Source organism: Schistocerca serialis, chromosome 2 (genome assembly GCF_023864345.2).
Source record: "Schistocerca serialis cubense isolate TAMUIC-IGC-003099 chromosome 2, iqSchSeri2.2, whole genome shotgun sequence".
Taxonomy (NCBI): domain Eukaryota; kingdom Metazoa; phylum Arthropoda; class Insecta; order Orthoptera; family Acrididae; genus Schistocerca; species Schistocerca serialis.
This window is the reverse complement of record NC_064639.1, coordinates 858,597,440-858,620,038: the sequence shown is the minus strand read 5'-3', so window position 1 is coordinate 858,620,038 and position 22,599 is coordinate 858,597,440. Positions and strand designations below refer to the sequence as shown.

Genomic DNA, 22,599 nt, shown 5'->3' with positions numbered 1-22,599 from the left:
CGTAAGTTCACTGAGTCTCAGCCACAGACAGTTCTTCCATCATTGACACAGTTCCTTGTTGTTTCTCGGTCTGACGAAGGTCACGACTTCTCCACGGTCAACCCTTTCATTATTCAGAAAGGTGTCGACGCAATTGCAGGTCCTGTAAAGTCTTGTTCCAGATTACGGAATGGCACCCTGTTGCCAGAAACAGTCAGTGCCCTCCAGGCACAAAAATTGCTGCGTACCTCACTACTACACACCTTCCCTGTCCGGGTGGAACCGCACCGTACTTTAAATTCCTCGCGTGGAGTCGTTTATACACGCTCCCTCGATGGATTGTCTGACGAAGAAATTCAGCACTACCTGTCTGACCAGGGCGTAACGGCTGTTCATAGGGTTATGAAAAGGGTTGACACGAACATCATTCCAACCCGCACTGTCTTCTTGACATTTGACAAAGTTCAACTCCCATCGAAAATCAAAGCAGGCTATGAGATAATTTCCGTTCGCCCTTACGTCCCAAACCCTACGAGTTGCTATCGGTGTCAGCGGTTCAATCACACCAGCCAGTCCTGTTTCAATCCGGCCAAATGTGTTACGTGTGGCAAGGATGCCCATGAGGGTGCTTGTCCACCTCCATCCCCTCGCTGCATCAACTGTATGGGTGACCACGCTGCTTCCTCACGAGATTGCCCCGTTTTTAACGACGAAAAGCTCATCCAGGAAATTCGAGTGAAGGAAAAGGTGTCGACCTTTGCTGCTCGAAAATTATTCGCCAGTCGACAGCCCACCGTGCCTCAGACAGGAAAATACAGCACTGTCCTTGCTTCTCCTCGGCCAACAAAGGAGGTGGCCACGCAGACTTGTGACCTCACCTTTAGTGTCACGGTCGTCAGATCGGCCAGCGCAAAGATCGCCCGTTCAACCTCACCACTTTCGCCTGCCCACTCTCTGGCTCACCCTTCGTCGGGTTCTGCTAAATCTCGAGCCCAAAAGCCAGACACCAAGACTTCGAAAAAAGAGCATACTCGTGAAGAGTTCTTACGTACCGCAACTTCCCAACCATCGGTTCCTCCTTCATCTAAACATCATACTTCCAAGAAGGCTACAAAGAAACCCAGTTCCTCTCCTTCTCCGCCAAGGCGTGTCCCATCTACAGCACCACCTGGCGGAAATCGCCCTCGGCCGTCTACTGTGTCGCTGAGGCGCACTGCTGGTGGCCGATCAACCGGCCGATCGCTGGTGGCAGGAGCTGCTCCAGAACAACCTATGGATCAGGATCTTCTGCCTTCGGCTGAATGCCATTCCATGCTGTCGGTCGCAAGCTCTGAGCAGTCGATGAGTTGACAGCAACCTTGATCACATTCCTCCATTTTCTGTTCACCCTATGTCCATTATCCACTGGAATATCCCCGGTATTCGAGCCAATCGGGATGAATTGTCGATCCTCTTACGATCCTACTCGCCGGTCATCTTCTGTCTTCAGGAAACAAAGCTGCGTCTCCATGATCGCTTTGTTCTCCCTCATTTTCAGTCCGTCCAATATGATTTACCCTCTGTTGAAGGCACTCCAGCACATGGAGACTCATGATTCTTCTCCATGAAACTCTCCATTATCACCCAATCCATTTAAACACTTCCTTCCAAGCTGTCGCCATCCGTCTTTCCCTTTCCGGATACACGTTCTCTCTTTTTACTGTATACATTCCATCGTCCACACCAATGGCATGAGCTGATCTCCTTCATCTTCTTGGTCAGCTTCCACCCCCCTATTTGCTGGTTGGGGACTTCAATGCCCACCACCCGCTTTGGGGATCTCCGCATCCTTGTCCACGTGGCTCACTATTGCTAGACGTCTTCCACCAAGCGGATCTAGTTTGCCTCAACACCGGGGTCCCTACATTTTTGTCTGCCTCCACGACAAATTTATCTCATTTGGACCTTGCGGTCGGTACTGTTCCGCTAGCTCGGCGCTTCGAATGGTTCGCCCTTGATGATACACACTCGAGTGACCACTTTCCATGTGTCCTTAGACTGCAGCCTCAAATGCCATACTTGCGCCCGCGACGCTGGAATTTTGCCCAAGCTGATTGGACACTTTTTTCGTCTCTAGCGACATTCGATGACCGTCACTTTCCCAGTGTCGACGATGAGGTCACACATATTACCGACGTTATTCTTACAGCTGCGGAACATTCAATACCACGCACCTCCGAATTGCCCCGGCGCCCCCCAGTTCCTTGGTGGAACGAGGCATGCCGTGATGCAATACGTGAGCGGCGACGTGCTCTCCGCGGTTTCCGCCACCATCCTACTTTGGCCAACTGTATCCGCTATAAGCAGTTCCGAGCGCGATGCCGTCGTGTCATCCGCGATAGCAAGAAGGCAAGCTGTAAATTCTTTATTAGCTCATTTAACACCTTCACTCCCTCCTCGGAAGTTTGGAGTCGGCTTCGACGGTTCTCAGGCGCGCCTATTTCTCCCCGGTCTCTGGGCTCACTGTCGCGCATGATACATTAGTGGACCCCGTCGCAGTTTCTAACTCGTTGGTCAGCACTTTGCTGAGATTTCGAGCTCTTCAAATTACCCGCCAGCGTTTCTCCCGAAGAAACGTGCAGCGGAAGTGCGACCTCTTGCTTTCCCCTCTTAAAATCGCGAAAGCTGCAATACTGTTTTCTCCATGCAGGAACTCCAACATGCACTCTCTTCTTCTCGCTCCTCCGCCCCAGGACCGGATGGTATCCACGTCCACATGTTGCAGCATTTATCAACCCATAGTCTGCGTTACCTCCTTCGCCTTTATAATCGAATTTGGACCGACAGTACTTTTCCCAGACGATGGCGGGAAGCTATCGTCGTTCCTGTTCCGAAACCTGGAAAGGACAAACATCTCCCCTCTAGCTATCGCCCCATTTCTCTCACAAGTAGTGTCTGTAAGGTTTTGGAGCGTACGGTGAATTACCGTTTAGCGTGGTGGCTGGAATCCCGCATTCTTTTAACACCTGCCCAATGCGGATTCCGAAAGCATCGTTCTGCAGTTGACCATCTTGTTGCTCTCTCCACTTATATCATGAACAATTTTCTCCGGAAACGCCAAACAGTAGCAATATTTTTTGATCTGGAGAGAGCATACGATACCTGTTGGAGGACAGGCATCCTCCGCACACTGTTCTCTTGGGGCTTTCGAGGTCTGCTGCCCCTTTTTCTTCGCGAATTTATGGCAGAGCGCACATTTAGGGTGCGAGTGAACAATACTCTCTCCCGTACTTTCTCCCAAGAAAACGGGGTACCCCAGAGCTCCGTCCTGAGTGTTGTACTGTTTGCCATTGCCATCAATCCAATTATGGATTGTCTCCTTCCTGATGTCTCGGGCTCCCTCTTTGTGGACGATTTTGCGATCTACTACAGGTCTCAACGGACCAGCCTTCTTGAACGACGTCTTCAAGGATGTCTCGATCGCCTCCACTCTTGGAGCATCCAAACCGGCTTCCGTTTTTCTCCCAGTAAGACCGTTTGTGTTAATTTTTGGCGACGTAAGGAGTTTCTTCCGCCCTCCTAACATCTAGGTCCTGTCAACCTTCCGTTTTCAGACGTCGCTAAATTCTTGGGTCTTATGTTTGACAGAAAACTGTGCTGGTCCTCCCACGTTTCCTATCTTTCGGCTCGCTGTCTGCGATCCCTCAACACCCTCCGTGTCCTGAATGGTACCTCCTGGGGAGCGGACCGAGTGGTCCTTCTCCGCCTCTATAACGCCTTAGTGCGCTCGAAATTTGACTATGGAAGCGTAGTCTACTCCTCTGCTCGGCCGTCTATTCTTCGGCGTCTCGACTCTATCCACCACCGTGGATTACGTTTAGTGTCTGGAGCTTTTTACACCAGCCCTGTGGAAAGCCTTTATGCTGAAACTGCTGAACCTCCGCTGTCCAATCGGCGAGCAGTCCTTCTGAGTCGTTATGCTAGCCATCTGTCTTCCATGCCTGCTAATGCAGCCCATGACCTTTTTTTCGACGCCTCCTTTGATGTAAGATATGCAGGCCGCCCCTCCTCCCTACTACCACCGGGAGTCCGCTTCCGTCAACTGCTCCATTCTCTTTCCTTCCGCTTTCCTAAAACCTTCTTGACAACTTGGGGTACAGCACCGCCTTGGCTCCGTCCCCGGATCTGCCTGCTCCGTGACCTTCGTCGATTTCCAAAGGATGGTACCCCTTCACTTGTTTATCGTCGGGCACTTGCTGCTCTATGTGCACAAATGACGGACGCCACATTTATTTACACCGACGGCTCGAAAACATCGTTAGGTGTAGGGAGTGCCTATATTGTTGGTGACACCCCAAATCACTTTCGGCTTCCCGACCAGTGTTCGGTTCATACTGCAGAGCTTTACGCTGTTCTCCAGGCTGTCCACTACATCCGCCGCCATCAGCGGATACAGTACGTTATCTGCTCAGATTCTCTCAGCTCTCTCCTCAGTCTCCAAGCTCTTTATCCTGTGCACCCTCTGGTCCACCGGATTCAGGACTGTCTGCGCTTGCTCCACGTGGGGGGCGTCTCGGTGGCGTTCCTCTGGCTCCCGGGACACGTTGGTATCTGTGAAATGAGGCGGCCGATATTGCAGCCAAGGCTGCAGTCTCTCTTCTTCGGCCAGCTATTCAATCGATTCCCTTCGCCGATCTACGGAGCGTTTTATGTCGTCGTGTTGTTCATTTATGGCACACGCATTGGTCGACACTTCCCCATAATAAATTGCGGGACGTGAATGCTCTTCCTTGTGCTTGGACCTCTTCCTCCCGAACGCGTCGTCAGGAGGAGGTAATTTTAACTAGACTCCGGATAGGGCACTGTCTTTTTAGCCATCGACATCTTTTAAGCGGCGATCCTCCCCCACTCTGTCCCCACTGCTCTCAGCTGTGGACGGTAAGACACCTTTTAATTGAGTGCCCCTATTTTAATCCGTTACGCTCCCGTCTCCAGCTATCGCCTGATATATCGTCGATTTTAGCAGATGACACGCGCTCAGCCGACCGCGTTCTCAAGTTTATTAGTGCCAGTGAAATGACGTCAGTCATTTGAAGCTTTTTTTGGGGACAACCAACCCCTTTCTGTAGTGGATTTTTAAGCCTTCCTTCTGCTTTTAGTTTCTCCAATTTTATGACTTTCGTTCCCATTGCTGCTGGTTTTCAATTTCGGTTTTTTACTGTTTCCTAATTCACGGACCGGGCGCTAATGACCATAGCAGTTTTGCGCCCTAAAACCAAAACAAAAAAACAAAAAAAAAACATTCGTTCTGTGGCAGACAGAGAAAGAGAGAGTGAGAGGTAGGTGTCATCTAGCATAGTTGTTAAATCGCTCGGGTACATAATCGAAATCATATTCCTTCCGATGGCTAAATTTCATTTCGCTGTGGTTAAGTTGCTTAAGGCGAACATCAAGACGGTTTATTTGAATTGGATATTACAGTTTTCACTTCTTACCTTCTGTTAGATTCAAACTTGTGCTCTGAGTCTACTGACCTCATCACCGACATGATCCCAAAGACCTTAATGTTGCATCCTTCCTTCCTTCAGAACGGAAGGAGTGGTGCAATAATGGTTGCTTGTATTCCTCTGCTATGCTTTCTGTTAATAACTCCAGCTGTGTCGTTAAGATCGAAGAACGACACGTTTCATCGTGTATCATTATGTAGATGCTAGACAGACTCAAGTGGTAAAAGCTACAAGAGAGTTGTTGTGTACCACAGAGAGGTTTACTGTTGCAAAAATGGGAGTGTCTTGCAGGCAGTATATTACTTTCTTCCATATATGCCTCACAAGATGACTGCAAACGAATATCGCACTAGGCTAATGTGGGGCCACTCTATCAAATACCTTCCGTCGCATTAAAGGTGCAATGAGCATTGTTTATTTGGGTTGCCTACCGTAATAAATTCTAAATATATTCTGAAACACCTGACGACTATTTTATGAGGAACACACTGTATCTCTGATCGTTACGATTGTAATAGCATTATTAGTATGTTCAAGAATGGTTCAAATGGCTCTGAGCACTATGGGACTCAACTTCTGAGGTCGTAAGTCCCCTAGAACTTAGAACTACTTAAACCTAACTAACCTAAAGACATCACACACATCCATGCCCGAGGCAGGATTCGAACCTGCGACCGTAGCGGTCGCGCGGTTCCAGACTGTAGCGCCTAGAACCGCTCGGCCACTTCGGTCGGCTATTAGTAGGTGTTTGGGCACATTATCAGGTAGTGTATCCCTTCAGGGAGTAAAGTTTCCAATAGATATTACGGCCAATGTAAAAATGATTGCTGTACAGGTCCTGCTATGGAAAAGGATGTCAGGTTGCTGGAACGTCCTACTAATGCATCTTTCACTGTGAATGTTGGACCATGCTTCCTGGCAGACAGCAGACATGTTGAGACAGACATTCATTATCGGTGTTCTGGTATGGCGGGGACCTTCATTCTCAGCACACATGATGTTATCCCGCCGACTCCCTCAGTAGCTATCGGCGATGTCCGGCATATTTGGCGAGCTGTGCCAAAGCCAGTCACCAAGTGGTGATTGTGATGGCGTTCGCTGGTTGCTGTGGATGTTTCTTTTATAAAAAATACGTTAATGTATTGGCAAAACTGTAACAAACAGCTCCAAAATTGCAAATAGCAGTGGTAGCTGGTCATATTTGCAGAAAATTCCATTGGCCAGAATAATCTAGTGTATATTGCGAAAACGAAATTGCAATTATTTGGTCAACTGTTGTGTTATTTTGTCTGATGTCATTTTCGCGTTACAAACTATATTAAGATAATTCAGCTAAAACCTGACATTTATTCGCCACCCAATTGTCCCAGAGACAAGTTTTGTAGCAGTAGTGTATTTGTTTCACATCTTATGCCCTTTAATTCTGCCTGGCATCAAGAGGATGCAACACCCAAACCACCTGTTTTTCTTTTTTGCTTTTCCCCGCCGTTTTTGAGTCATGCTATGGCCTAGAGGCTTGAGAGGACATGTATGAACTCTTGTGTCTTTTCAGGTTTTCTCATCATTTTTAAGTCATACAGTTAGCCTACAGCCATTGGGGAGGGGGCAGGAAGCAGAAGGGGGAGGTGAGGAGAGGGGAGGTGATGGGGTGGGTGTGACTTTGACATATATCAAAACAGTGGCCTTGAATTATGACTTCAAATGTTAAAAATCAGATAAATCGGTTTCCTGAGACTGATTCAGGCTCACTATTGACTTAATTGAAAAGTTTAGATTTCAAATCTAAATTTTATCTGTGTATAAACAGCCTATGTGTATGTATGTATGTCTGTGATCTCCTCCCAAGCTGCAGGATCAATTTCAGTCAAGTTTGGCACACAAACACCAAACTTCACCAGTATCAGCACTAGGGTGTTTATAACCCCCTAGCTCCAACAGGAGTGGAGATATGGGTAAAGAACGTGTTGTTCAACCTCTGCTGCATAGGCTGTCCTGCATGAAAGGTGTGTCGTGTGGGAATAATATCAGTTTGCTTTATCAATCCATTGTGTAGTGCAGCCTATCCAACAGGGGCAAAGCAAGATTTTTAAACACATGATGAGAAGGCTACTGAGCATATGGGCAGATAGCAGTGGAGGGATGAGACTGACAGAGAGACAATTGGAGGAAGAGGAAGGAACGAAGAGATGGGCAGAGGGAGGGGAAGAGGAGATGGATGAAGAGACAGGGAGGAGGAGATATGTACTATACATGTGTCAAATATGTATATGAGCAAAACTGTGAGAGAAAGGCTACATATGTAAGTCTGCAGGCTTTCGTGGCCGTTGCCACTGAAGTTAAAATCTTCTGGGATATTAGGCGGCGTCATGTTTCTTCTAAAATGTTCGACGTTTCGACCCCTCTGCTGGGATCTTCCTCAGGATCTTTTGGTGTCCACTGCTGCTAGAACACTGTCAGAGACGAGTGTCGCGTCCACTTATAAAGGGGGAATTTTCTGGCGTTCGTGATGGAGAAGTGATAGTATTGGTTAAAATTCATGTGGCTACCATTGGTGGGCCATAGTCATAGGCTAATACAGAAGAAGGGACGTTGGTAGCTCATCTCCTGTGGATACCGTTGGCGGTCATCGTCATTGGATAGAAAGGCACTGTTCCACACTTATGCTGGAGAAGGGTTATTGGTTGAAATGCCTACTACCGCTATTGGTTGGTCGTCATCAGTGGCTAGATTCGAAACGAACAGAGCAAGAGAGAGGGAATGTTTACCCAAAATATTATTGTCCGCCTAGGTGACTTGCAGCGCGTTGTGTATGCCGCTCACACACCGCGGCCGCGTATTTACTTCCTTGATGGCGGGGAGCCACGATGCCGGAAGCCTATAGCCGTCCTCTCTATTGAAATTAGATGAATTCTTAGAAATTTCAACAGCTTCTCGGACCGTTCTTCTATAAATGTTTGTTTCTTTAGCCAGTACACGTACGTTATTAAAATCTATATCAGAGCCACAGTTCTCGTGATGTTCCGCTACTGCCGATTTTGCACATTGATTTAGCCGCATGTGCCGTTCGTGTTCCTTAATGCGTTCTTTAACAGTTCTTCCCATGTCGCCTATATACACTTTGTCGCAGCCACATGACACTTGATAGACGCCTGCATTGTGGAGGTAATCAGGTGCATCCGTTTTCCGTCGGAAAAAGTCTTTTATTTTGTTTTGACTAAAGAAAGATGTCTGAATACCATATTTCCTTAAAATTCTGCTTATGCGGTCAGAGACCCCAGAAACGAACGGTAACCTCACAGAGTGAAAAGGCGGTTCCTCGTCATTCTTGTTAGCGGTATAAACTTTCCGCCTAAAAGCCCTGTCGATCGAATAACTATCATACACATTTGCCTTCAATGTCCTCTTTAAAAAATTCAACTCCCATTCTAAGTTGTCGTCATCGCTGATACGGAAGGCACGTAAAGACAGAGTGTTGAGTACTCCTTGCTTCTGGGCTGGGTGGTGGTGCGAAGTGGCATCTAAATACCTGTTTGTGTTAGTCGGCTTTCTGTACACTCTGTGACCTAGAGTGTTATCAGATCTTCTGTATACCAACACATCTAGGAACGGGAGACCGACCTCACTCTCAACCTCCAAGGCGAATTTTAATTTGGAGTGAATTCCATTTAAGAAATTGTGGAACGCATGAAGTTCTTCTTCGCCGTGTGGCCATATAACAAATGTAACGTCCACGTAGCGGAGCCAGCAAGAAGGCTTCAAAGGAGCACTACATAACGCCTGTTGCTGAAAATGTTTCATAAAAGCGTCAGCTGCAAATGGCGAAATGGGTGAACCCACAGCAAGGCCGTCAGCGTGTTCATAGAATTCACCATTGTACTTAAAATAGCTCGAGCGAAGATATAATTCAATTAAGTCACAAACATCTGGAGCAACATTCTCTTATGATCTCCATTGTATCTGATACTGGGACGTTAGTAAATAACGATGGCAGCTTACACATCAAGGAAAGAAAAGGGTTTCTAAGCTACTGGCATATAGACTGTGCTACATGAGAGGTGTGTTGTGGGAGTAGTACCAACTTGCTTGAGCGACCTCTTTTGCAGGGGCTACACTTCCGGATGGGCATACTTAGGGAAAGGTTGTGATAGATAGATAGATAGAGGCTAGAGGCGGGGGGGGGGGGGGGGGATAAACTAAAAGAAACGGGTGGAGAAGGGGGATGGATAGGGAGAGGGGGGGGTGCAGGAGGGTACGGCTATGTGGAGAGGGGGCAGGAAGGGTATGTACAGAAAGGGAGAGGAAGGAAGAGGAGGAGGACAAGGTACGGAGAGAGAGAGAGAGAGAGAGAGAGAGAGAGAGAGAGAGAGAGAGAGAGAGAGAGAGAGAGGGGGCGGGGATGGGGCAGGAGGGGATGCGTAGCCAGAGATGGGGGACAGGAGGGAATGAACAGATAGAATGTGTGGAGAATATGAACATATGGAGGGTGATGATGATATGATCAGAGGGAACGTGGGGTCTTCTAATATAAAAACCAATAACTCGAGAGCGAAATGTGGTACCGCTCTGCGCTAAATTTTAAATAAAATTTCGATACGTTGCCTACATTTCATATACCGCAATGTATGGGCTAAAATCAACAGTACGCTTATTTTAAGCAATGCACTTTTACTTGTGCAGGCTGTCTAAAATTTCGTGAAATTCAATTTTTAGCAGCACAGCAACTACGACTAATAACGAAAATAAATTCATATCTTTATCCAGTGATGATGTCAATCTGTGAGATGTGCAAAAACCAAATTTTTTCACCAAATAGTTTTCTTAAAATCGGATGATAAGTATTTAACTGTGGCAGGAACTCCGTCTCTCAGCACAGGTAGCAGCACTGGTCGAGCAGCACAGCGACAACAACGTGGACAGCACATCTGTACCACTCGTGCGGTTAAATTTTATTATTATCTGTTTAACACTGCGAGGAATAAAAATTTAAAAAGAAATACTAGTAGCCGGAACTGAACCCGACCTGACAAACTGGCACTGATTATAACGGCTGCTCCTCTAAAATCCTACAACATACTGACCTGATGCTGCGAGCAACGTAGCACCCTCTGCGCCAGCAGGAATGACGCCACATCAGAGCATGCACAGACTAAAACAGACAACTGTGTCCCTTCTCTGAGCCGATCGTAGCATGACTGACCATCATTTCAGCACTCGACACTAGTTTCTAGTTACCGTAGAGGGAGCACTACAAATCATGTTTCCTTCCGTTTCTTTGCACATCAGTATGCATTCGAAGAGAATTGGTATAATTTTAGAGCGATTTCTGGCTCTCATTTGAAGAGAAATGGCATACTTTTAGCACAATATTCACAATGTGCTGTAGCACATCAGCACACGATCACTGTCCGTCACTGCGATCAATCTGTAATGCTGCATGCCTGAGAGACTTTCAAGCAACATATTCTCCAGAGAAACCCACGAACACACATGGCCGTATCAGTTCGTCAACAAAAATTCCGTGAAGTAGGCTGTCACTCAGCATTTGCTGAATGGTTCTAGTAGACAAGTTATACTACTGTTTGCACTTGGATCTGAGTAGATTATTCTAGGGAGATCCAACTAATGTCACAGTTCGGTAGATGTTACGACCTCTTTAGAGGAAGTGACTCAGATCAGTGACGTAGCAGTGGTTGGGTTTTCTTTCATATTGTTTTGACAACCGTAAGTCTATGTATTGGACAAAAGTTAAAGTACTGTAACTTCTACTGAATTAAAAATAGCAAACCAACATGAATGAAATTGAAGTACGGTATAACTGTAAGGAATATAGTGTCTATGAATTGATAATTACGTTACTATTTACATTTTACAAACAAACTATAACCAGACGTTACGAAGTTTCAGCTGTGAGTTGTTCTAAATTTTAACCAGACGTTACGAAGTTTCAGCTGTCAGTTGCTCTAAATTTTGCAAGCGTTAACAGTTTGCTTGCTTTAATCGTTGTTTAAATTTCTATGCAGGCTTCCTTGTGGACTTCATATCCGTACCAGTAACTTCAGCATTTACATCGGCTGCTGCTCTCAACATAGCTTCGTCTCAGCTGAAAGGCCTCCTGGGTATTGGAGGAAAATCTGATAGCTTTCTTGAGTCGTGGATAAATGTTGTCAACAACATTGAGCAGACTCAGCTGTGGGACGTTGTACTCGGCGTATCAACCATAATCGTACTAGTCTTTCTACAGGTGAGATATTTAAATTTGTATCTGATTATTTATTTTTTTTAAATCTATGAACGTTGTACCATAGGTGTGCTGATAGTACTTTCTGCTACTTCCATACAAATATCTTGATAGCAAGAGTAGTGGATGTGCCGGCCGCGGTGGCCGTGCGGTTCTGGCGCTGCAGTCCGGAACCGCGGGACCGCTACGGTCGCAGGTTCGAATCCTGCCTCGGGCATGGGTGTGTGTGATGTCCTTAGGTTAGTTAGGTTTAAGTAGTTCTAGGTTCTAGAGGACTTATGACCCAAGATGTTGAGTCGCATAGTGCTCCGAGCCATTTTTTCTTAGTAGTGGATGTTTTGCTGAAAATCCGTTTAGCACGAAATTCGTGATCGAACATCTGATTCTCTGGATTCAAGAATTTATAATTCCTCCTAGCTGGATGGCAAGCAGCAATGTTTACTCTAAGGCTGAATGACGAGTAGCAGTGTACTGCAAACCATCCTCTGTTATTAACGACGTAGGGAACTCCTGGAGAATGAGATTTTCACTCTGCAGCGGAGTGTGCGCTGATATGAAACTTGCTGGCAGATTAAAACTGTGTGCCGGACCGAGACTCGAACTCGGGACCTTTGCCTTTCGCGGGCAAGTGCTCTACCAACTTAGCTACACAGGCACGAATCACGCCCCGTCCTCACAGCTTTAATTCCGCCAGTACCTCGTCTCCTACCTTCCAAACTTTACAGAAGCTCTCCTGCGAACCTTGCAGAACTAGCACTCCTGAAAGAAAGGATATTGCGGAGACATGGCTTAGCCACAGCCTGGGGATGTTTCCAGAATGAGATTTTCACTCTGCAGCGGAGTGTGCGCTGATATGAAACTTCATGGCAGATTAAAACTGTGTGCCGGACCGAGACTCGAACTCGGGACCTTTGCCTTTCGCGGGCTAGTGCTCTACCAACTGAGCTACCCAAGCACAACTCACGCCCCGTCCTCACAGCTTTACTTCTGCCAGTACCTCGTCTCCTACCTTCCAAACTTTACAGAAGCTCTCCCGCGAAAGGCAAAGGTAAATCTATGTGGCAAAAGGGGTCAAAATACTTACTAATTTCTTACCTTGACTACCACTTCGAACATTGGCCGAAACTGTGGATAACCACAAAAATATTAATATTTTTTCTTTTCTATAATGGCAACTGTTGTGAATGTATGACAGTCTGAGCGGAAGTTAAATTATGAATGGCCATTGGATCCGTGTTCTGATATGGTGAAGACAGTAAACCACGAACTGCCGAAAATACTGTTATACTTAGTCTGTTTAATGTCTGATAGGCTATAAAAGACTAGTGCGATCACAGAACATTGCTATCAATCAATGATTTACATTAGTAGTGGCAACTCTTTTTTTCGTACTAGATCTAACAGTTAACGTTACTTCAACTGCTTCTCCATCGGCATATTTCTGTAATGAGGTTATAAAATGCTTTCTTCGAAATACACAAAATGTATATTGCATATTTATATAAATAATATGCATAACAGCTACGGATTTCGTATAACAAATACACAATTTTAGGACTGTTTTGACGCTACATAAATACCACAGCCGATAGTTACAAAATACTAAGCAAGTGAGCGACTCGCATAATGAAAGACAGAAGGTCGAAATACTGGGTTCAATAGTTCGAAGTTCTTCCGTTACAGAAGAACCAAAATCGATTCCTCCTCACAATCATCGTCTGAACGCCGAAATGGAAGATGCGGTACTGAGATAAGTGGCAGACATGAAAATCTACTAAAGTCGCTCAATAGATGAAAGGCAACTGGATCTGATGCGAGATCTATACGATTGTATACACAGTTTGTAGAACAACTAGCTCGCTTGTAGCTGTAGATCGCTGGAACAACGGGAGATTCCAGTTAGTTAAGAAATATGCGGGTCGTTGCCGTTTTGAAGGATGTTTCATCAGACCAGGACCGCTTGAAGAGCATTTGTCCACACAAGCGACTTATCATTTAGCGCCCCCCCCCCCCCCCCCACTTCGTTTCATCTCGTACATTTTCAACCATATCAGTTTTCGCTACTAACTGTGATGCTCACTGTGTACAAATCCGGCACTTTGGCGTCCCTCTCAGCTTGGTGCACCAAGCACGAGGTTGTGCCGATTGGGTCCAGCATCAGACATACGAGGTGCGTTCTGTAAGTAATGCTACACATTTTTCCTGGGTTAATTTTTGTTAAAAAATGCTGAATTTGTTGTGGGATATCGTGGAACATTCCTGCTTCAACGCCTACAGTTACATGTTGTTCCGACAGGTGGCGAAGTTATATGTAGCCTTCAAAATGGCGACTGTAACGGAGGAGCGTTCCAGGAATAGAGCTGCCATTGAGTTTCAAAACTGTTCAAATGTGTGTGAAATCTTATTGGACTTAACTGCTAAGGTCATCTGTCCCTAAGCTTACACACTACTTAACCTAAATTATCCTAAGGACAAACACACACCCACGCCCGAGGGAGGACTCGAACCTCCACCGGGACCTGCCGCACGGTCCATGACTGCAGCGCCTCAGACCGCTCGGCTAATCCCGCGCGGCTGTCATTGAGTTTATTTTGGCGGAAAACCAGAGCATCGCAGACATTCATAGGCGCTTGCAGAATGTTTACGGAGACCTGACAGTGAACTAAAGCACGTTGAGTCGTTGGGCGAGACGCCCTTGGTCATCGCAAGCTTGCACAAAACCTGTCCAACCTCCCGCGTTCCGGTCGGTCGCACACAATTGTGACTCCTGCAACGTTGGAATGTGAGGACACTCTCATTTGGAGTGATCAATAGATCACAATCAAACACCTCACTGCCCAACTGGACGTCTCTGTTGGTAGTGCAGACACACTCGCCCACAAGTTGGTGTACTCAAGAGGTGAGTGCCTGCTTGCTTCCTCGCCTCCTAACATAAGACCAATAGCAACTAAGGACCATGTCTGCAGAATTTTTTGCGCGTTACAAAGCTGATCGTGACAACTGTTTGTCGAGCAGTGTCATAGGTGATTAAACGTGAGTTCACCTCGAACTAGAAACAAAACGGCAGTCCGAACAAAAAGTTCAAAGCATCACCGTCGGCCGGTGAAGTCATGGCGACGGCCTTCTCGGACTATGAGTGGGTTATTCTGTTCAATGTCCTCCCACATGATGCAACGATCAAATCTGAAATGTATTGTGTTACTCTCGGGAATTTGAAGAAACTCCTTAAGCGTGTTCGTCGCCACGAAAATCCAGACGAACTTCTCCGTGACAAAGGAATCACACAAGTCTGCACTCCTGACGGGAGCTCACAAAACTTCGTTTACCTGTTCTTCCTCATCCACCCGACAGCCTGGATCTCTCACCTTCAGGCTTCTATGTGTCTGGCCCAATAAAGAATGCACTTCGCAGGAACCAGTACGTGGACGATGGGGAGGTTATTGATGCAACAAGAGGTTGCCTCCGACGTCGACTAGTAGAGTGGTATCATGCAGGTAAACAGACCCTCCCAGTAAGGTGTCGTAAGGGCGTCGCGTTGAACGTACATTTTGTTGAAAAATGTCGTTTTGTAGACAGAGGGTGGGGAATAATGCGGTGTATTGGAAAACCGAGTAAAACCAACCTGCTTTCAAAAAAAGTATGTTGCATTACGTATTGAGTCCCACTCGTAAGTATAGGCCTATTTTGCTGATACTGTATGTTGTAGAAGTCTGAAACACGGTTTATGACCTTTTTTGGTAAACGAAAATATTCTCAATGGGCATCAATGAATTTCGCAAGAAGGGATCTTATGAAATTTAGCTCGCTGTGTTCGACCATGAAATTGAGAGAACCACAGGTAACTGCACCCGGACTGATGCCGTCTCCCTGCAAGGCATTAGGTGTTCGATACAGTTCCGCACACTGTTGAACAGAATTTGAACTTACGGAATATCGAATCAGCTTCGTGACTGAATTCAGGGCTTCTAATTGATACAATAAAAATTCCGGAACGTTCGCAATTTCGCGCCAGTGGTGTGTTGGAGCGAAATGCGGTTGGCATCCCTGCACACGCCTGTGATAAATGTGTAACTGCCGGAAGTTTCATTGTTGTATGTTTTTTAGTTATTGTTCAGTTCTGTGTGGAGTTGAACATTGTGTCGCACAGTTTGCGAATTTCGAGATGGCAGAGTTAGAGGAGCAACGCGTCTGCATTAAATTTTCCGTGAAAGTCAAGAAAATCTTTAGTGAGAGACACACAAATGATGCAGGAAGCCTACGGTGATGAGTACTTAAGCTCTATTCGGTGTTATGAATGGTTCACACGGTTTAAAAATGGCCGGAAGGAAGTTACAGATGACTCCCTTCGAAGTCTACCGACGACGCTAACGTCAGGAACGTAAACGAAATTGTTCGTGCCAAATGAAGACTGACTGTCCGAGAGACTGCAAAAGAATGTAACATTTCAGTTGGATCATGCCACGAAATACTGACACAGCATCTTGGAATGTATCGTGTTGCCGCCAATATCGTCCCACGGCTCATCAATAAGTCAAAAGAGATCTCCGCCTCGCAATCTGTGAAAAGCTTTTGGATCACGCAAATGAGAAAGGGATGTTCCTTAGGAGAATCATAACTGGTGATGAGACGTGGGTCTACCATTCTGATGTTGAGACCAAGGCTCAGTCTTCACAATGGATCGGGAAAGGTTGTCCAATCCCAAAATAGCTCGTCAGGACAAGTCAAATGACAAAGCGACGCTGACATTTTTCTTTCGCTTCGATTATACTATGTTACGACGCCTGCGAGAAAATGTGAGAGCGTCCTGAAATGTGACGAGACAATTCATGGCTCTTGCATCACAATAACGCACCCACACATTCATCCCTGTTGGTGCGTGACTGCTGCACAAAAAACGAGATCTCTCTGCTGCCTCATCCTCCGTACTCTCCAGATCTGACCCCTGCGGACTTTTTTTTTTTATTTCCGAAGCTGAGAATCCCATTGAAAGGAGGAAGATTTGCAACGATAGACGAGATGAAAGAAAATTCGCAGACGGTGCTTAGCGCGATCCAGGAAGAGGCGCAACAAGACTGGCTGGTTCTGGCTCTGAGCACTATGCGACTTTACTTGTGAGGTCATCAGTCGCCTAGAACTTACAACTACTTAAACCTAACTAACATAAAGACATCACACACATCCATGCCCGAGGCAGGATTCGAACCTGCGACCGGAGCGGTCGCTCGGCTCCAGACTGTAGCGTCTAGAACCGCACGACCACTCCGGCCGGCGCAACAAGACTGCTTCCGGTAGTGGAAACGGCGTTGGGAACGGAAAAGAGTATTTCGAAGGAGATCATGCATATTAAGTAAAAATTAAGCGTAGCAAAATTTTGTGGGCGAAGTTATGGATTTTTTGGAACAAACTTTGTATTTTGTTATTAACGGAATGAAATCGTCAGATGTAAAAGTAACTTCGGGAATACCCCAGGCAAGTGTTAGAGGGCTTATGTATTTAAATGATCTGGTGGATACTGTCGAGAGCTCGATGAGGCTATTTGTGGTTGATGGGTTTGTGTAGATGAAAGTTCCAGCTCCAGACAATTGCCACGAAACTTAGGAAGACCTGCAGAGAATTTGCGCTTGATGCTGGGACTGTCAGTTCACAAAAACCTAAATAAGTGCAACGTATTACGCAGAAACAGACGAAAAGACCTGTAATTGTTTGGTTGCGTTATTTGATTGAACACGGAAACAACCCTATAATATCTGTGAGTGGCCGTCTGGGGAGACTTGAAGTGTAATAATCATATATTTGCAAAGGAAATTAAGAAGTCTGCTTTCCAAAAATTACTGGAGTTCTGGAAACTGTTTTAATCACTCAAGTTGGCCTCTCCTATGAATGATCTGACTTACAAGGGGAGGCCGCCAATTGTGAAATTCAGATTCGATTCATACTGCGCATAATAAAAGCTCATGGCCAGAGGTGTAATGTGGCAAAGCACCAATGAATTGCTTATGCATGTTGGTGAAGGCGGATCGCTCTCCAATTGTACCGCCTCCATTTTTCCGTTTTTTTTTTTAACAGGGTGTACCAAAGCTCTCCCGTCCGCACTGATTCTCGACAATGTTATAAGTTGCGCTAGGGACCGCATCTACCTTCTTTCGAAATTAGCAGGTAACTACGCTGTTATGCGGCGGCTCGTTTCGGCCCATTCAACATCTGTCCTTCAAGTGTAACGAGCGAGTAACGGAGTTTATATTTCATACCCGCCACAGCAAATTTGTGTTCGTGGGGTCTCTATTCTAATTCGAACGTTGGACTTACGCTATACGTATTCGTTTCGGAATATCGTCTCTACGTCTTCCGTTAACTATACGTGGTTAACATTATGAAGACAATTAATAACATTTGTGAAATACAACTTTGTTTGCAGAGAGCATAATGATGTTCGAAGTCGCCAGTTTTTCCACGACAAACGACTTTCAACAACTTATTATATGCATAATTGTTGCAACTGATTGCCGGCAATTATATATATATATATATATATATATATATATATATATATATATATTTGAATTACAAAAAAAATACTAAAAAAATATATATATACACATTTGAATTACAAAAAACAAATACTAAAAAAAGGTTGCATGGCGCGAGATTCGATCCGGCGACCTTCCGATTACAAACCCGAGCGCTTACCGCTACGCCACGACGCTGTAGAAAACAATGAATCGTAGAGTATTTCACCGCAACGGTTTCTTTTAACTGTCGATTTTCTCGACAACGGCTGAGAAGTGCATCTTGGTGCTTTGCCACATTACACCTCTGGCCATGAGCTTTTATTATGCGCAGTATCAATCGAATCTGAATTTCACAATTGGTGGCCTCCCCTTGTTAGTCACGATTTCTGAGTGTAGATTCATTCATGATTAAGAAAAAAAATAATTTCGGATTTTTACCTTTTTCAAATTTCTCAGAAACTAAACGTATAATCGAAAAGTTCGAAGCTATCAAAAATGTATAACATTAAATTCTGCATCTATTGAGTACCAAAACTTTGGTATTTGATTAAATTCTCCTATAGAAAAGCTACACTTTTCGAAAAACACTCGTTTTGTCGCTATGAAACGTGCATTATCTCAGAATTGGTCAATTTAACGCCAAATACTATGAGAGAATAGGTGCAGAGCACCAGACTGTGAAATTCCAAAGAAGAAATAGTCTTACATCTAAGACGTATCACATCTGTAAGCACACTACACGAAAAGGTCTTCCCCACCAACAGTCAAACGATTTTTCGCAGAATCACGTTCCAAAAAAAAACAATGAAGAGCTTCGGTATTATTTTGGCTATGAGAAGGTCCCATATCTTCTGTCTATATCTGATGACATAGGTACGCGAAAAACACCAAAAGCTGTGTTTTACATGTTGTTTGATGCCTTTATGCCTCGCCTGGGCCTGTCAACGCTGACATGGGACTGTTGATGACTGGAAACAGGCTGCCTGGTCGGACGAGGCCGGCCGTTGTGGCCGAGCGGTTCTAGGCGCTTCAGTCGGGAACCGCGCTGCTGCTACAGTCGCAGGTTCAAATCCTGCCTCTGGCTTGGATGTGTGTGATGTCCTCAGGTCAGTTAGGTTTAAGCAGTTCTAAGTCCAGGGGACTGATGATCTCAGGTGTTAAGCTCCATAGTGCTCAGAGCCATTTGAACCATTTGGTCGGACAAGTCTCGTTTCAAATTGTATCGAGCGGATGGAAATATAGTAGTATGGAGACAACCTCATGAATCCATGGACCTTGCATGTTAGCAGGGGACTGTTCAAGCTGATGGAGACTCTGTAATGGTGTGAGGTGTGTGCAGTTGCAGTGATATGGGACCCCTGATACGTCTGTGTACTACTCTGACATGTGACACGTACGTAAGCATCCTGTCTGATCACTTGCATCCACTCACGTCCATTGTGCATTCCGATGGACTTCGGCAGTTCCAGCGGGGCAGTGCGACATCGCACACGTCCAGAATTGCTACAGCGTGACTCCAGGTACACTCTTCTCGGTTTAAACACTTCCGCTTGCCACAAAACTCCCCAGACATGAACATTATTGAGTATATCTGGGATGCTTTGCAGATTCGTTATTCCTGTAGTCTCTCTGTGGAAAGAGTGGGTTTTCTGGCTAAATATTTTCCCAAGATTTTATCAGAGGAGCGAAAGACTTGAACTGACGCCACGCAAAGGCTACATTTAAAAGAATGACATCCTTGATGTTAAATGTTTCCAAGATTTATGTGATATCTGCGTCATGTTGGCTGACGATATCAGTCAGTAGGCGCTTTCTGTGATGTGCTTTCAATGTTTCGATAACATCTTGATCCATCGGCGGAATTAGTGCAGCTGCATTTTTGGGCAAATGCAAAGCCTCTGTGTAACCATCAGTCGTCTTAACCCTCAATTCTTCCTTGTCCGGTGTCCTGGAGCACTGTCCAACAACCAAAAGATTTTTTCTCTTTACGTTTAGTGGATTTAAATGCCCTGGGGGACTGGAATTTGCCCCATCTAAGAGTTTTAACATGAGCCTTCCAGCAGGATTTGCGCACACCGTTAACGTGGTACGCTCTTTTTGAGGTTTCCTTCGGGAAACTTCTTTTTCTTCCTCCATTATAAAAGTTTAAGCCTATTTCGTCGACATTATACAGTTGTTCGGCCGTAAGGCCTAGTTCGTCGATTTTGGCGTTTAAATTTTGAATGAACTGAGAAACTTCAGTCTCGTCAGCTGATAGTTTTTCTCTGCTCATCTGCAAGAAGCGGGTGATATGCCGCTCCTTAAAGTATTCAAACTAACAATTTGCTGGCAGAAAATCTTTGTTGGTCATTTCACGATAGAAAAAGCTGGGCTTTCTGTTTTAAAATATCTCACGAAATAGTGACGTGCTTGGGTCTGTGTTGTTTAAACCAAATGTTGAGAGCTTCCTCAACTGGAGGGTATTCGCTTACGCGAAGAGTTTTTGTCCTAGACTCATCTTCTATGGCTTTTATAAATTATTCTGTTTTACCCCTATTTTTTACTATGTTGTAAGTCGGTAGTTCGCCCGATATCAAAAGTATTAGAAATGGAAGTTGAGAGATTGACCACGGTTATATGTTTTAATAATTTACCATTTATCAGTAAGAGCTACAGTATTATGCTTACGTTTATCGTTTCCACTTGTGCTCGGCATCAAACAACACTTTTCAGTACAAAAATTAAAACAGAACAGTTAATCCATGTAGCAGAATTCAGATTCACTAATAACATGAAAGGAGCACTTTCGAAATCACATTAATTATACTGGCGTGAGACACGGGGCAGACATGAGGCGACACCTGTCGCCACAAGTGTGTGCCTCTCTGCCTGGGAGCATGCGCAATGCCGACTGTCAGATTCGGATTATCGTGAGTCTGCTGTACTTGACTGTACGGGGTGTCCCCTACGAAGGAGACCCCACAAACATGTGTAGCAATTCCGTTGAAACTGTGTAATTTGAGACGTTTGATTTGTTAACACTCTGCAACACCGTTTGAAGCAACAGTGCGTTCCCGCACATTGCTGTGGTTGGAGCTCAGTGTTCAGTGTTTAGTGACAATGTATCGCTATTCTGCGAAGAGCATATGTTTCTTGTGAAACAGTATTGGAGTACTGGTTCCATTAAGACATGTCAACGAATGTTTGCTGAAAGGTTTGGTGACCAGCATATACCGTCTAAATACAAAAGTTAGTGAAAAAGATGTAGAGCAGTGGAACATTGTTGAATCTTCACGTCGGGGAACGGAAGCCATTATCAGAAGAAAAAGTGACTGACATGAAACAATGATTGTTGGTCTGTTCAATCTCTTATTTCAGGAATGTGGAATGTCGTGGAGCATATGTCACAGAGCTGCGAAGAAAGCTGGCATGTGTCCATACAGGTTTACAGTAATTGAACGTCAATGACAAGGAAAAACACATTACCTTTTGCCATTGGTTTCAGCAATTTATTTCTCAGACGCCAGGGATATTGTAGTACACATGGCGCAGTGATGAGGCAAGGTTCCACATCTCTGGTTATTGTAAAAATGTAAATGTCGTGTGACTAGGACCTCCCATCGGGTAGACTGTTCGCCGGGTGCAACTCTTTTGATTTGACGCCACTTCGGCGACTTGCGTGTCGATGGGGTGAAATGATGGTGATTAGGACAACACAACACCCAGTCTCTGAGCGGATAAAATCTCCTACCCAGCCGGGAATCGAACCCGGCCTCTTAGGATTGACATTTTGTTCGATATTGTTCATTGCATTTGTTTCGGGTTGACGTCTCATGACACCCGTTCACGTTCACTGTTGATTCTTCCGCTGTTTTTTCATTACAGAGGGCAGCTAATCCTCTGACCGAACACGCTGAGCTACCGTGCCGGCGTCCCTCAGCTACCAGGGGCGGACTCTGGTTACTGTGAACCTTGGGAACACACATTTCTGGAGAAATGAAAATCCACATCCACTGGTCGAGCAACCCCTGTATTCACAAAAGATTGGCGTATTCTTTGCACTATCACAGCATTGCATTATCGGAACAGCTTTTTTCGAGTCTACTGTGACAAGTGCAGTTTCCATCAAAATATTTCGGGAATTTGTGAACCAGTTGGAGGATGAAGAACTTGCCATCGGCTGGTACCAACGGGATGGCATCACGTGCCACACATCTCGAGTGACCATGGTTCAGGTCGAATCATTTGTTTCCCTAGCGGAGTGATTTCAAAAGGACTGAGTCTCCCAGGGTCACTTGATTTAACACCAACTGACTTTTTCCTCTGGATGGCCTAAAAGGCAAGGTCTACAGGAACAAATCATACAACTCGGAAGATTTATGACAGAAGACTATCCGTGAAATGCAGG

At 45.4% G+C, this 22,599-nt stretch overlaps 1 protein-coding gene across 3 annotated transcripts in view; it reads left to right on the top strand.

Moving 5' to 3' along the window:
• LOC126458160 (sodium-independent sulfate anion transporter-like) overlaps positions 1-22,599 on the top strand; it is a 212,469-nt gene that overhangs the window by 142,506 nt on the left and 47,364 nt on the right. For all 3 annotated transcript variants that reach the window (XM_050095027.1, XM_050095028.1, XM_050095026.1), the window contains exon 4: positions 11,486-11,706. In XM_050095027.1, the coding sequence (XP_049950984.1) occupies positions 11,486-11,706 (221 nt within the window). The remainder of the gene's footprint in view (positions 1-11,485; positions 11,707-22,599) is intronic.